The sequence below is a fragment of the Neopsephotus bourkii genome, unplaced genomic scaffold (genome assembly GCF_033783945.1).
Source record: "Neopsephotus bourkii isolate Nb327-2 ecotype Australia unplaced genomic scaffold, CSIRO-AGI_Nbou_v1 NB_36, whole genome shotgun sequence".
NCBI classification, from domain to species: domain Eukaryota; kingdom Metazoa; phylum Chordata; class Aves; order Psittaciformes; family Psittacidae; genus Neopsephotus; species Neopsephotus bourkii.
Genome location: NW_026900553.1, coordinates 1,154,639 through 1,171,785, shown reverse-complemented (window position 1 = coordinate 1,171,785; position 17,147 = coordinate 1,154,639). Strand labels below are relative to the sequence as shown.

General features: G+C 40.5%; 1 protein-coding gene across 1 annotated transcript in view; it reads right to left on the bottom strand.

The window, feature by feature from the left end:
* Window positions 1-17,147, bottom strand: part of TRPC4 (transient receptor potential cation channel subfamily C member 4) — a 141,472-nt gene that overhangs the window by 80,253 nt on the left and 44,072 nt on the right. The window contains exon 2 of the mRNA XM_061345117.1: window positions 12,715-13,119. Within this exon, the coding sequence (XP_061201101.1) occupies window positions 12,715-13,092 (378 nt within the window). The 5' untranslated portion in view covers window positions 13,093-13,119. The remainder of the gene's footprint in view (window positions 1-12,714; window positions 13,120-17,147) is intronic.

Below are 17,147 nucleotides of genomic sequence, written 5' to 3'. Positions count from 1 at the left end.
TAGTTCAAATCCTTCAATAATGTGAGTTCTTGTTTCAGGTGAGTCTTATTTTAGTGTTGTATTCCTCTTGAGCTTACTGACATATTGCAGATCTTGATCTGTACATGTCTTATACACATGGTGCCTCCTAGTAATCAATGGGAAAGAGGCATTACTAATGTGCTTAGGATATGGAAAGATTTTTTCTTTGAGCTTATATATGTATATATTTCTTCAATTCAGTGCATGGTAGTGACAAAAGGCTTAATAAGCAGAGGTTTAAATGAGCAGGGAAGAGATGTTTCAACTTGCAGTTGATGACATAAATCTAGTTGGTAGCAAATGAAATGGTGGCAGACATTTTTGCATCTGCTGCAAATACCCAACTACATGCCGGCAGTACATAATGAGGAACTTAAGGCTTTGAAGATAGATATGTCAGTTTTCCTTTTTTTCTGTGTTCTGGTTCTGTCTGGGATAGAGTTAATTTTCTTCCTAATAGCTGATGCAGTGCTGCATTTTTGCTTTAGTCTGAGAACGGTGCTGATAACACACTGACGTTTCTAGTTGTTGCTAAGTAATGTGGTGTCTTTCTTTTTTTTTAATTTTCATAGTGTTTTCCCACAGCTGAAAGTTTTGAAAGCCATTCATTTTAAAGATGACTCGGTATGACTGCATGTTTGATGCTCAAAGATTACTGTTCAAGTTGAAAAAGTCTTTACAATTCTTCTTCTCTTTGCATACATCTTAAGAGGTATCTCCACAGCGAAGTTCCAGGTAACCATTTCAGCACAGTGGCTCAGACAAGGAAGAACTCTATAACAGGTCTTTGAAAACATTTTTCCTTGGACCACTTTGCAGCACAAGACCGTTTGAAAGTTTGTGTGCATCAGGAATTGCTGTTTCTTTGAAAGAGTTTCTTTCAACAGTAGGGCTCTGGTGGTCCTGTTCCTAAAACCTTTCCTGGCTTTCTACATTGAACACTATCATAGGGAGGATATGTTGTAGGTGAAACTACAGGACGGGATTTAACTCCAGATTTAAATGCCTCCTTATAGGCTTTATATGTGAATTAGATTTTTAAGCTCCTGATATATACAGTGGAAAACTAGGGCTTATCTCAACTGCCCCACGTAGCTGTGAAGTGTACTTCAGATACCTCCAGGTGTCTTGTGTGACCTCCAGTCACCACTCCACACAGGCACAGTTCCTGCACAGGTACTGCCATAACTGCCAGGACCACACATGTCTCACAGGTATACTAGAATCATAGAACAGGCTTGGAAAGGACCTTAAGATCATCAAGTTCCAACCCCCCTGCCATGGGTGGGGACAACTCCCTCTAAACCGTATCACTCAAGGCCTCGTCCAACATGGCCGTGAACACCACCAGGGATGGAGCATTTACAACCTTCCTGGGCAACCCATTCCAGTGCCTCACCACCCTAACAGAAAAGAATTTCCTCCTTATATCCAATCTAAACTTCCCCCGTTTAAGTTTGAACCCATTACCCCTTGTCCTATCACTCTACAGTCTCTAACGAAGAGTCCCTCCCCAGGATCCCTATAGGTCCCCTTCAGTTACTGGAAGGCTGCTATGAGGTCTCCATGCAGCCTTCTCTTCTCCAGGCTGAACAGCCCCAACTTTCTCAGCCAATCTTCATATGGGAGGTGCTCCAGTCCCCTGATCATTCTCGTGGCCCTCCTCTGGACTTGTTCCAACAGATCCATGTCCTTTTTATGTTGAGGACACCAGAACTGCACACAATACTCCAGGTCTCACAAGAGCAGAGTAGAGTGGCAGGATCACCTCCTTCGACCTGCTGGTCATTCTCCTTTTGATGCAGCCCAGGATACAGTTGGCTTTCTCGGCTGCGAGCACACACTGAAGCCGGCTCATGTTCATTTTCTCATCAACCAACACCCCCAAGTCCTTCTCTGCAGGGCTGCTCTGAATCTCTTCTCTGCCCAACCTGTAGCTGTGTCTGGGATTGCGCCGACCCAGGTGCAGGACCTTGCACTTGGCATGGTTAAACTTCCCCACCTCAGCCCACCTCACAAGCGTGTCAAGGTCCCTCTGGATGGCATTCCTTCCCTCCAGCATATCAACCAAACTAAACAGCTTGTTGCCATTGACAAACGTGCTGAGGGCACACTCAATCCCACTGTCCATGTCAGCGACGCAGATGTTGAACAAGACCGGTCCCAACACCCATCCCCGAGGGACACCACTCGTTACTGGTCTCCAGCTGGACATTGAGCCATTGACCACAACTCTTTGTGTGCGGCCTCACATCTCACTTATCCACTACATATAAGCCTCCAAGCTGGGCTCCTGGTTGATGTAGTCAGGAGAGTCCAGATAAATATTCTTCTTGCCTATGGCAGACACTTGCATTTGGTCAGCACATCATCTAGCTCCTCACTGACTTTATTGGAAGCTCAGATATTTGGCTTGTATGTGAATAATAATGAAGTGATTCAGGTATCTACACACAGGCATCCAGTGTGATTTAGGATACCCTAAAGAATCAGAGATATGACACAAAACCTACTGGAGGCTTTCAACCCTTTGCAGCACAGGTGAAGGACAGGCAGGCTGCCCTGATGTAGGAGACATCTCTGCATAGTCCTCTGGGTCTACTGCTACATTTCATTCAGCTTCAGGCATCTGAACTGGGAACTGACTCCCACCCCTTACATACATATATCTGTATACATACATACATATACACATATATATATATAGCACAGATCTTCTCAATCTGTTTTGTCAAGGGTAAAATCATTAAGTGTCCCTTGAGAGGCTGCTCTAGGCAGACAAGGTACTGATTTCTTTATATTGCTCCTTTAATGTTTATAAATTTGTTAACTTTGTAAGTTAAATTGCATATCCAAACATAATTTGCCTTGGGGACTTGCTAGACCACAGAAGACAAGACTACCTCGATCAAAAAACGATTCTTTGTTGATCCTCTTGGTCTTCTTAATTTATACAGCTGGTCTCAGAGATGATTCTGAACCTATTTTCAAGCAATGAAAGGCTGTTAAAATCTTTAGTTGAAACTATCTTTGCAGTTGTTGAGTTCTCAGGAAGTGAAAGCAGGTAGGTTTTGCAAACAGGATTCCAGGCATGGAAGGTTATGAAAATTACAGTACAGGACCACTAACAGTAGAAGGCGGAAATTTTGGACCTTTTTTATTTTGTATGCTGACCCTATTCTATTGTAAGCTTGGATGAGTGCTGTAAAGTGGGGAAGAACACAGTGCTGAAAACGTGACTTCTAGAGGAGAAATCTGACTTTTCCACAGACTTCATTTTCTGCATTAACCTTCTAGAGATTTTGACTTATTTTAGATTTTTCTAATGTTTGTTGCTGTTCTGCATTCATTTCCTTATGGTAGAAAGTACTTTCATTTCCAGCATGAGCTGAAAACATGAAGTGTGAAAAAGGCAGCAAATAATGGCAGAAAAGCACATAATGTTTCTGAATGCTTTAGGCAGAAGTTACTTAAAGTTCAGGTAGAATTTTGGTTCACCAATTGTCTTTGAATTAAATTTGTATTTGTCATCATTAATATTTTTTGAACTTCCACAAGCTGCTAAAATGGAGGATTAGATTCACTGTTAGTGACAATGTGACTGGTTACAGTCATGATCAAGAAGAGCATCTGTCAGGAATCTATCTTTAAGGATCCCGCTAGTCAGATTTTTTTTGTGTGTGTGTGTGTTTTATCAAATTCCAATAAAAATTTTGTACAGGTCAAGAAACTGTAACGTTTCCCCATATTTTGGCATGCTTGTTTTGTCACTGCTTCAACTTTAGAATATTGTGATTTAGTATTAGTTACACGGTGAGGGGTGCATATTGTAGAACACGTTGCCTACATCGATACTGGAATTGGTAGCAGCTTTATTGGATGGCACCAGAATACCAGCATCTGTTATTCTATGATTCTGGAGTCTCTCTTTAGCAATTGTCATAGGTTTTTCTAAACAGCCACCCACCCTACCTCCTATGCATATAAACACAGACAGTTTGGGTTTATTGCCAAGACATAACGACACTTACAGGCAGCATTTTTTGAACTTAAAAACAATCAGTATACATCTAAAAAATCAAAGAACAATACTTTTGTAAATCCATATCGCCATCTCATATGCAGTTAGTAATCTCCACCTTTATAGTACACCTCTCTTTAAAAGCTACATGTTTTTGTGTGCCCATATGGTTATATGAAGACCGAATACATGCGTAGACTACTATATCTATTTCATCAGTAAACTGAAATATCCCCTACACAGCTTCTCCCATTCATCTCTGCCTATTAGTATGTTAAAACCTGTCAGAATTTTCTAATTAATCAGATGCCACTGAGGAAAAAAAACACCAAAAACTCAGCTACCCACTCAGACAGCCAAGACTGCCCTCACATTCCACTTCAGGACTGTGTACTTCAAGCCCAACAAAATAGCTTTGCATTGCCTCCTCCATACATATTATCAGCTAGACTGTCACTAATCAGAACACTGCAGAAAGGCACTCAGTTCATGAACTTGTGTGGGAGACATTTTCAAAATAAAAATGATACTTTAATCTCAGCAGGTGAAGAGCATTACACAAGTGATTGTGACTGATATTTTCCAAAGTTATTGGAAAGAGTTTTAGATAAGAAAAATAACGAGGTATCATGCAGTGCTCATAAAATCTTTCCCTTTCTTTCTGCTCTGGCTTCACCAATATAAATTCCAGTTTGGTAACTAGGTGAAAATCTGAAAAACATCTTAAAACAAAAGGTCCAACATCTTTGTAGTGTAACTCCATTGCAGGTATGCAGGGTCTACAACCTGTATATGTTCCCTCGTCTCCTCCATAATGACCCACACTGTTACCAGGATGAGGTACAACCACAACACAGCAAATTTCCCATGTACACTACTGGGTTGTGGGCCAATGCAGGGCTGGGAAAATGGTGTCATCCCATGGAGCATGGAAGGAAAATAATCGATGAAGCTGACTAAATGCTCTGCTGCGTAAGAAAAGCCTGACTGAGACTGAAGCTGGGCTATAAGCACAGCTCCAAAGAGCACTGGCTTCATCTCAGGACCCTGAGAGTCTTCAAAGGGCATTTGCAAGAAGTCCAAAGATATTAAGAGACATGAAAGGAACAGAATGGGTGACGAAGCCACATGTAGAGAATTTCCTAGGAGACAGGAGCTCTGTCAGACTTGATAGAGCTCTATCAGTAGAGCAGAATCTATGCTGCCAGGAATTCAGGAATAGAAAATTACTCTTCAGGCTCTGTGCCACTTTCATGCCATCTCCTGACTTTTCACCTTTAGACTTTTTATCTGTTTCTGGGAATGCTGCCAGACTGAAGACACTTTGCCTGAAAAGCTCTCTAGCTTTGCTATCTGTATCGCTTCCACAGATAGCTTAGGTGCGTGTCTGAACATCCACATAGAGGCCTGTCCCAGTGGCCTATAAACTATACTGTGCAACATCCTTAACACATCTCGTACAGGACCATTCCCTCCTCCTGGGTGTTCTCTTATACCCTTTTCATTCTTCCCAAAACTACATGGCAATACTGCTAAAAAAAATCAAATGTTGAGACACATTTTGGTATAACATCAATCATTGTTTATTCTGATGAGAATTGCATCAGTAGATTCAAGTGAAAGACAACTTGTATTGTCAACACCTCCTCCTCTACCTTCCCACACTCCAAATAATTATCAATCAGCTAAATTAATCAAGATTTATAAAATATAAGATCAGCCTGTGACAGCAAAATAACGCCCCTGCTCTCTCCACCTCCAAAAAAGTCCCAAGATAGCAAGCTTTCCTACTGATCCGCCTGGATAACTCTCCTGTCCAAGGTTCTCAGTGGCTGCTAACACACTGAGCAGCACATAAATGCCAGAGCAAGCTCTGAGGCATTGGTCTGCCTATCATCCAGGTCAGGGGACTGAAGATACCTCTCCGTAGCTTTCTGCTAGCTCTTTCAACACCCAGATGTGGGGTGATGACTGGTGCCTCTCTGGGTGAAGATGCTGCCACCACACACCCTTAGGCTTTAGAACTCCAAAATATCCTGGATCCTCTTGCTCACACAGGGTTAAAATGTCCCTGGCAAGCACTGTGCATGTGGCATACAGCAGCGTTAGGATATGTTTGGCTGGGTTTGATTTCTTCATTCACATCTGGTTTGCAAGGTACCAGATTCCATTTCTTTAAACATAAAAACATATAATCAGAGCTTGATGCCCCTTACTCCTACACAAAAAATTCATCTCTTCAATTTCAGTCCTTTCCCCCAGAGATAAAGACTAGAACATACCATACCTTTTACTCAGATGCTCAGGAATATCTGAGCTGTAAAGCCTACCATGATCAGAGAGACTACTAGAGGCCCTTAAATCATAGAATCATATCTCAGATTCGAAGGGACCCATAAAGGTATTCAAGTGCATCTCTCTGCTCCTTGCAGGACTACCTAGAAGTAAATTGCATGATTAAGAGCATTGTCCAGATGCTCTTTGAACTCTGACAGTTTTGGTGCTGTGACCACTTCCCTGGTGAGCCTGAAATTCTCATGATGCAGCTTCATTTCCTTTTCTCATGTCCCATTGTTGGTCAGCAGAGAGAGAGCAGACCAGCACCTCCTCCTCTGCTGCCCCTCTTGAGGAAGCTGTAGACTGTTGATGATGAAGGGTTGCTCACAGTCTGTCTGTAGAGAAAATTGCAAATAACCTTATAATCTTCCTGAGGAAGTCCTAGAACCTGGCAGTGAAATCAGAAACTTAAATCCACAGCTCTGACTGCAACACAAACCTTAACCAGGTTTGCAGAAAGCATGGGGAACTATGGGAAGAATTGGGATGGTGAAAGAAGATTTTCAAAGCGAGTATATCTTACTTTGGGTTAGGTGAGCATTTCCAGGTCCACTGTAACCAGGTGGCATTAACAATCCCTACTATGATCATCCCAGTCTTAATTAACTTTTAGCCTTAAAAAGGCATGAAGGTGTTGAGATGCTAATTCAGGTATCAGTATCTTCTACCACTTCCTAATCACATGTCAGGCTTTCATACCCTGTCTCTGGTACCCATTTGCAGTATGCTTTCACCAAGGAATATGCTGTGTTTTTTACTCCTTCAGAAATACCCCTCTGTACATGTTACGTTTTGGAAGTTTGTGCTTTGCTCTATTTTTTTTTTTCCCCTCAATATTTAGACGAAATACATAGCGAACTTATCCATTGCTGGGCCTTTGAGACATTGCAGGAAAATCCATGAAAACCAATGAAAAAACCTGTCTATGCCATGGACTCACATTTTTAGAGGCAAACACATTGAAGCAGCTGAGGCCTGGCTTCCTAGTTTGACTTTGACAGGCATGACTGAGTATGCAGGGGCAAGCAAGGAGCAGAAACTGAGGTTGAAAGTATGAGATGGAGAAATTCAACACGTGTAACATAGCACAGTAAGTAGAAGACAGGTATCTTACATAAAGTATTTTATCATGTTACTTCACTTATTGCACCAGGAATGCAAAAAGGCTATGAAAGTTGCAGGAGGTTGATACAGTCTCTTTTTAGCTTTCTACTTCCAGCACTATGCCAACAACTTTTCTCAGCACATGGTGTGAGAGCACAGCACACAAAAGGAGAGAGGAGTAAAAGCTGATCCCAAAGACCTTTTGTGTTCCCTTCAGGAAATGAAATGCACATTTCACAGCTTTCTTGCAGAGATGGAGTTAAATGAAGCAATTCTTGTAAGGGTTTTCTAAGCCAGGGCATCAGAAATTATGCACTGACTTCCTCATTGTCTGTTCCGCTAATGCTGAACAAAAAAGAGATGAGAAAAATAGTAGGTAACCTGTACTTCGCTGGTACATGCTGGAAATGCAAAGGTGATGTACAAGGAACTGATGCACTACTGCCATAACGATCTTCCTGTTAATAAAGAAACCTGTCTGACAGTGGACTGGAGACAGGAATAGAAGTCTCACTGAGGACACCAGCACCTCTGGGGAAGACACTGTAAGGGTGACATTTGATATGTGTATCCAAAGCATCCACAGACTAAGTTATCTGCTATACACGAGATTTACCTCCCAAACTGCTCTGCTGGACACTAACTTTTTGGTTCCAAACTGACTGCAAGAAAACTGCAGGGGCTGTAGTCTGCCAGCTTTCACCTTCTTACCACGACCCTTCCTCTGTGCTCAGCAGTGTTTTCACATTAACAGACTCCCACACCACAGAAGGAGAGCAAACCAGGGACGTATCACTGTCATCACTTCCCTCCCTGTCCTATAGTTCTCCCTCCTCTAGCAATTCCCTTATGTTTGCAAATTCCATTCTGGACTTAGCACGGTATTTTTTTCAGACATTTGCAGAAGGCTGTCCCTAGGGTGTCCATCTATAAAAATACCCACAGTATCACAATATTGACATCTAATAGTGAACAGGGAGTCATAAAAACACTACCATGTGCTTCTGCTAGCCAGGCAATGCTTGTAAACATTGGAGTGAGGTTCCCATGCACTAAATCTAGACTGTCAGCCTATACAATGCTACACAGATTCAAGTTTAGTAAATGAAACTTCAGCTTCACTTATGTGCTCTGTATCATCCTTGGAAGACAGCTACACCTCTGTTTCAGTCTTCCCAGAATATGCATGTGTATCTAGGTGGTTAACCACCCAGATAAAGATCAGTGCCTGGGTTCCTCAAAAATTATAGCATGCTGTGATTTAGATAAATGTCTTCTACTCCTCTTTTTTTGTGCTACCTACCCCCCATCCCATCTGTGGATGCTGCATGCAATTTTGAAAGATAAAGAGATTTTCTGCAAATACTATATTTCAAATAACAGCTTTTTTTCCCTCATTCAACTATCCACCAGGGTAAGCAACAAGTGACTTGGCAGATAATTCAGGACATTTGGCTTTGAAGAACTGATAATTTAAAAGTACTTGGACAAGTTTCCTCAACTCATTCACCTTAATCTGTGTTATTCACTTTTACATGTGCTGTAGCAGCTTGTACAGCTAAAAACCGTGTAGAAAGTCTAATGCAAGTGACAAAATAACCTTTTCCTGAGTTGTATTAATTTATACCACAGAAACCACACTCAGAAACTGAGTGACGGAGACAAATACAACTCAAAGCTGTTAAACATGTCTCATCTGAAGTCACCAGGTGGCACCAGTTGTATTCATACACTGATAACTGGCTTCAACCCACTGTAACCTGTATGCTCTTGGAAGTGTAAAGCACATCATGTATAGATATTATGTAGAGACCAACAGTTGAATGGTCAATAAACCAGAGAGTTCAGATAGAACTTCAACAACATCTGACTGTTGGCTTTTACTTGTTTGTTTGTTGGTTTGGTTTTGCTTTTTTAATTCAGTGGCATCTTCTAATTTTGAAGCTAATGGTTGGAAAACTTCAAAAAACGCGAAGAGGCACTATTTTAAGTAAATGCATTGATTTTTGGTTAGAATTGACATCTTATAGCTTTCTGTTAACACAAGAGGGTATTTTTCTCTGGCTTTCTGTCACTATCAATGAGTTCTTGAATTAACTAGGAAATTCTAAGCTTAAAAATTCTTTTGTTTTACAAAATAATTATATTATTGTATGAGGGTGAACCTGAAATTAGCTATGTATAGCACTTAATATATTATGTCATTAGCAAATAATATAGGTACTATAGACAAATTATGTAATAATATATATAATATACAAATGATGGATACCAAGAAATAGTAAAAGCTAGTTCATTTACTTCTAAATCATGAATTGTATCAGGGTTTTATGCATTTGAACGTTCATAACTTTCATCACTAATGAAATATTTGTGAAGCTAAACTGTCTTGAGCTTGGCAGTATTTATCACATACATTTTTCTTACTCCTTATTATCTGTCTCCTTTGTAAATAACTTTTCATCAGAAGAAAAAAGAGAAAAAAAAAAAGCAAAAGAGTGAAATCTTGAACTCACTGAATCAATGGCAGAACTCCCACTAACATCAAGGGGTCAGGATTTTACCACACTTGACCCACTTTATACAAAGAAGGAAAACCAAACGGGCAAAAATACCATGTTTATAAAGGCACAGAGTCTGAAAATGAATCATCATGTAAACAATGTGGCAAATGTTTACAAATAAAAGTAAGAAAAAAAAAGTCAAGTTGTAGTTTGAGATAGTTTTAAAAGGAACTTGATTCTCCAGGGAAAAGAAATTATCTTTTTAGCTAAACACTGAAAATATAAATTTTAGTAGATAATTCTAAGCACCAACATTTTATAACTTTAGTCTATTGTAACAGGTTTCAGCCAGCAGGTACTTTTGATTATATTAAATACTCACAGCTGTATCTGCTTCATTGTAACATTCTTGAAAAAATGTAATCCATATTTACATTCTCTTCAGCATGACTTATTCTTAAAAATGTACCAACATGATTATCTAAACATACAACAGCCATAGAAGCTTAATGGTTGTTGTGGTCCCCAGTGCAAACAATGACGGATGCATGTAAGTAATCTGTTTAAAGACCATTTTTTGCAAGCACTGGTTTGCAAGTAATATTTGCATTTGCAGTGAGCAAGCCTAGCCTTGTACAGACAAAAAAAGCAGATGGCTCTGTCCAAGTGATTCATGATTATTGTTCATGCTTTACAGTAATAGGAAGACCCTCAGCAGTGCAACCAGGGAAATCAAGTCACAGAAGGATAAGCAGCACTCTTCATTCCATCCAGCAGTGGACTCCAGCACTGAAAAAAACATACTTGAACTAACCTCTAGTTTGGAGCCAAGCAGTTTGTGCCTAATTTAACAGTGTAGTATGCACCCAGAAAGTAAGTCTGTCTTTCACCTGCTGTAGAGTGAAGCTCACCGAAACCAAGTTTCATTATTTGTATTTAAGCATTTCCATTACAGTAGCTGTGGCACATATAAAAAATTAGTCTTGAAAATCTAAAGAACAGCCTGAAATGTAGGTATCTAGTGTAAGGTAGATTTGTAGACTCTCTCTCTAGCTAGTCCAAAAAGTGGTTTATGCCATCTTAAGTAATCAAGACACATTAGTTGCTCTCCAGGGATCTCCATTTTTCTCCATTGGTAAGGGAAGCCCAGGAAGCCAGGTAAGAGGTGAGACACAGCTTTGGATAGCTACCATCAGGTGAGATAAACTTCAGTCTGCAAAAGGCAACTTCCACTATAGAAGCTACACACTACAGGCACAGCTGGTTTAACTGGCTTGGCAAAGGGCTGTGCACCGATCCTCCCAGGTCATGGCACACTGCACTGAGAAATTCCCATACATTTTATTCTCATCTGTGCTATTAGCTGAGAAATAATGAAATGAGACAAACATAAAGTGAGTCTAGTTTTCTTCCCTTTCTCTGACATAAATCTGTTATCACCATAAAGGAGTTCTGCTTTTACTGCCTAGAAGAGAAGGCAGACACACACATTTGCACAAAGACCTACTATATTTCTTTCATACTGTAACAAAAGAAAGCAGAGAATTCATGTTATTTTATCAGCAAAAATTATACTCTTTACCTATTATCTGCAATTCTATCTATAGCAAGTACATTATATTGTAATTAAAGTGCATTGTATGCATTATCTGTGAAAGGGCTGTAATCATTTCAACATACCATTCATTGAAATACATTAATACGTTATCTGTTATACATGAAAAATGAAACAGATTAAAGTATAATACATTATATCTATTTTTAATATTTTTCTTACTGAATGAATCCTAGGAGTATCAGAGTTTATGGGCTATGTTATTCTGTTTCCATTAGGTTCTTAAAGTGAGAAGGATATGCAAGCATCTAGCTACCTCCTAGAGATGTTTCAAGACAAGGAGATGCAGTAACGATTTTTTCCTTTACAGGAGACAGGGAGAAAGGGAGATGAGTTTGTGCCTTTTTATCTGTACTTGATGGGATGGACACCTACTGGACACAGGGCTGAAGTTCTGATCAACTGAGTCATGTCTCCCAGTGTTTCCTTGCAGAGGTGGTAGATGGTGACCTCCACACGGAGGGGCTGAAACCTTCACTGATTTAAAAGGGAGTTTCCTAATTAATTCAAATGGACCACATCTTACCACCATTATTCTCTTTGGAATGTTTTGTATCTCTAAATGATTTCCTACTAATATTTGCAGAAATAATGTTACCATGTCAGAGGTCTCACAAGCAAAACCTAAGGCAGGGGGCTTATGAGAAAGATAAAGACTTTTAACCAAGGCCTGTTCTGACAGGAGAAGAGGCCATAGCTTTAACTGGAAGGTAGGTTTAGACCAGACAGAAGGAAGACAAATTTTACAGTGCAGGTGGTGAGGCACTGGAACAGGTTGCCCAGAGAGGTTATAGATTCCCCATCCCTGGCAGTGTTCAAGGCCAGGCTGGATGGGGCTTTGGGCAGTCTGGTCTAGTGGAAGGTGTCCTTGCCCACAGCAGGGGGGTTGGAACAAAATGATCTTTAATGTCTCCTCCAACCCAAGCTATTCTATGATTCTATATCTAAATAAAAATGAATACAGTGCACAGAGCATCAAAGTTATTAATTTTCTGACTTTAAATACTTGAGTGCAAGGATGATGGTTAGTTTCATGTATGTTTCTGATTACTGCCTCACAGTTCTATTTTCATTAGAGCAGACTACAAACCTAGAGAAAATCCTGCACATACCTGTTTCTCCCCACTGGGCTTCTTGTGGTTTAACAGCAGCTCCACGGCACCAACTACCTCCTTTCGTATGGCATGCAACAGAGCATCTCCCACATATACGTTAAAACTTAAGAGCAGCTCAATGAGCTCAAGGTTCTCATTTTCAATTGCAATAAGGAGTGCAGTTCTTCCCAGGGGATCAATGCAATTAATATTGATCTTGAAATAAATTTCTGCTTCCTCCAAAGCTTTCTTTACACTGGCATAATCTCCTTTCTCCACGGCGTTCAGATAGGCTTTCTCTGAATGAGACAGTTCAGATTCTGCCCGTACAATACGAAGAGGGATACGATCTCTGTAGGGAGCACTGACACTTCTTTTGTAGTAGAACTGGGCCATATTTTATGCCATTCTAATACTTTGTCTCTGCAATATGAACAGAAAGATTAAATCAATAATATATTTTAGAAGTACAACAGACCAAATTAATATTTGCAATATATATTTAAAACTCATACTAAAAAAGTGATGTTAAAACAAGTACAAATGGCCTCTATGAACAAAACTTGTAAGATCACCAGCAAAACATGGAAACCAAAACATATAACCAAGTTGTTGCAACTTACCAAGTCAAAGCATACCTGTCAGCATACCATTCAGTTGAATGAACTCCTTAAACCGGTGGCAAGCAGGCAGTTATATGACACAACATAGTTTGAATCAAATGTATGGCCCATTTCATCCTTAACTTCTTCACGAATTTCTGCTACCTCATGTTTCCCATAGTTTAGGAGTATGTTTATACATAGTCAATGCTGTTCAGTAGACTACACGGCCTTACAGCTTGTAAGCTTGCAAGCTTGCTTGCGGTAGTGGTTATGTCACTTGAGATTGGTTCAGCTGCCCATCTAAGGTACCTAGGCCTCTCTGAGATGCCCTAGTTATCTTATCTGTATTCCAGCATGTCTTGGGTCTTTCAGAAGGCCTGTGGAAATTCGGTACCTCCATGCAAATGAATCTGACATACTACACAACCCAGGCATCACTCAGTGCTTGCGTGTAGACAACTCAATAGAGCCCTTCTTACCTGTTTCTTTATCCTGGGCAAAACACATTAAGAGTTGGAATAATTATTCCTAGTGCCGATGAAACACCCTGACTTATCTGTAGCAGACACAGATTACACAGCTCGGTGGTGAGCCTTCCTACTAAGATTTTTATTTGATCACATATGCTATCAGAAAAATATTAATATAAAATATTTTTCCAAACAGTGCTTACAAACCTATAAATTTTTATTCAAAGCCTAAAAGCTAAATCCATATGAGATAAATTGTCAAGGACTGGTAGATAATAATAATGGCTTTGATTCAAAACCATTAAGTTCTAAACTAGTATTAATACTGAAACACTGCAACTGTAAAACAACTCTAAAGTCTTACATATAATAAAGCACTTAATACCTCTGATTTTACCCTGTATGTTTTATGCAAGAACAAAAAAAATTCCTTCTAATGGTATAATTTTCTCCAGGCTCTATCTTCTACCAGAAAGGAAAATGAAAAAAATATATATATATATATATATATATATATATAAAAGGAAAGAAAGAAAAGGGGGAAGAGGATGAAGAGAAAAATATTACTTGAAAAACCAAATAAAAAGCTACACAAAAATGTTTCCTTTTGCAATTCAATCAGAGGTTGAACAGCGCTTTAGTCAAAGAACTGTAGTTTCTTGTTATTTTCCCAGCTGCCAATGCAAGTTGAAGTAACCCACTGCCTTTTCCTCTTGCTATCAGGCAAACGGAAGAGACCTTGGAGACAGGGGAGGCTGGAAATGGGATACTCCTTGTAGTAGATGGCGTATTATCTGCCAGCTTGCATCACCTTCCTTAGTACCCCCTTAGAATAGATACGAGCCCTTGGTATTTCAGGATAGAAAAGTGAGCAAGATGATGATAGGAGATCATTCAGGTCAGAAGAGCTCCCACAGAAGAGTTGGAGAACACCTCATATTACAACCAGTTTTACTAAAAAAGAAGAGTGCTGGTGACTGGCGACTCCACTCCGAGTGGAACAGAGGGCCCTGGTATGTTGACCTGACCAGACTCACAGGGAAGTCTGCTGCCTCCCTGGGGCCAGGATAAGGGATTTCACCAGAAAACTCTAGTACAGCTCTGTGATTATTATCCTTAGTCCCTCAGGTGGAAATGAGGAAATGTCTTCAAGAAGCCTGAGAGGATTCAAGGACTTCAGAGCCTTGGGGTGACCGGTTCAGAGTTCAGGAACCCAAGTAGTGTTATCATCCTTCCTGCCAGTCACAATCCATGACAGAGGCAATAGCTACATCAGAAAAATCTCATTCATTAGTTAACTCCTGGCTCTGTGACTGGTGTCAGTGCCAGAATCTGGGGGTTTCTGATCGTGGGTCAGTCACCACAGCACCAGGCCTGCTGGTGGCAGATGGGGTATGCGGGTCCCAAAGGGTAGGATTCTAGCTCAGGAATTAGCAGGGCTTATAGAGGGCTTTAAATTAGGTTTGAGGGGGGAAGAGAATAATATAAGGCTCGCTAGAATGAGCTAAGGGGTAGCAAGCCACTGTTGGAGTCCAGATCCACAGGACAAAATAAAAAGAGGATTTGCTTCCTGAGGTCAGATAGCCATGGTTTGTGTTCAGTTCTGGGCCTCTCACTACAAGAAAGACATTGAGTTGCTGGAGTGGGTCCAGAGAAGGACAACAAAGCTGGTGAAGGGTCTGGAGCACAAGTGTGATGAGAAGTGGCTGAGGGAACTGGGGTTGTTTAGTGTAAAGGAGGCTCAGGGGGGACCATATCACTATCTACAACTACTTGAATGGAGGATGGAGAGAGGAGGTGGCTGGTCTCCCCAGTAACAAGTGAACAAGTGATAGGACAAGAGGTAACAGCCTCAAGCTGTGTCAGGGGAGGTTTAGACTGGATATCAGGAAAAATTTCTTCACAGAGAGGGTGATGAGGCATGGAACAGGCTGTGCAGGGAAGTGGTGAAAACACCATCCCTGGAAGTGTTAAAAAATCATGTAGATGAGGCCCTCAGTGACATGGTTTTGTGGTGTTCTTGGCAGTCCTGGGGTAATGGTTGGATATGATGATCTTAAAGGTCTTTTCCAACCTAGTTGATTCTATGATTCTTTGTCAGAGAGGAATACTGAAGCTTTTAAGCCTGCTACCAGAGCAAAGGAGACAAAGACTGCTTTCCACTGACTGACATGAACTTGTTCTTCAAAATGACAGAGCACAATGTCAGCCCAGCCTACATGCAGTAGGCAGCCAGTGTGGGGTGGGAAGGACAGAGAAGGCAGTAACACAGATAATGATCTTAATGAATGACTTCACCATCCAGTTGAACTGACCTCCCTGTCTCCTTGGCTGCTGGGTAAATTCAAGGAGCTCTCCAAAATAATTTTCAAGAGAAAGTACTTCAGTGTCATTTGACTACACAGAAGGCCTCCTTCCAGCATTTTCAACAGCAGCACTGGCCTTATGGACTGTGTATGTGATCCTGCACTGTTCACTCAGCACAGCATTTCTCCGAAGACATGGGGAATGGGCTGTCCCCTGCTCAGGGAGAGGGTGGGCAGTCTTTCTCCAAATAACAAAATCTCAGGACAAGAAACAGTGCACAATTTTTGCCAAGATATCAAACTACAGCTGGGCAGAAAGGGTCTGATCGTACAAGTTCACTTAATGAGGAAAGAGGAGGGAAGGCAATACAGTTTGGGAAATAAGAACAGGAACATAACTTGTGGGAATTATGCTACAAGTGGCAGTGGCTTAATCTACACTTCAGGATATGTTTATGTGCAGATCCATATGCATTTCTGTGCTTCATGTGATGAAGCTCCCTGCGAATGCATTTTGGCCAGAATGGGCAGGTTTGGGGCAGGACTGCTCAAATACTATTAGTAAAGACTTGCTAATAAGAATACTGAAATGTGGATTCATTTTCACATGCACAAGCTAAGCCACCCCAATTGTAAGTTACAACACTTTCTAGTGGTTAGGGCCAATAGAGAGTACAAACATGCAAACACTTTGGTATTTGCTGCTGTCCTCAGAGCAGTATGTGTATTTTGAGGGGAGCCTCAAAAGAGGCTGAACTAAAATATAACAAAAGCTGGCAAGAAATACAGACTAGTTAGAGGTACTGTTCAGTCTTTGGAATGTATTGGCCTCTTTCCATCGAGCTCTGTAATGGTTCTGCCGTGACATTGCTTATTCAGAGACATGTGAGTCAGTGCATTTTAATATATTTTACTAAAAGTCTTCATTAAAAAGTTAAATCAGCAAAACATTACCTAACCTCAGATACTAATAATAACACACTAATTCAAGTAAAAATAATTATAACAATCAATCAAATAAAAATCAAATTGGTATCAAAGAAAACGAATTAGACTCAACAGTAGACAAT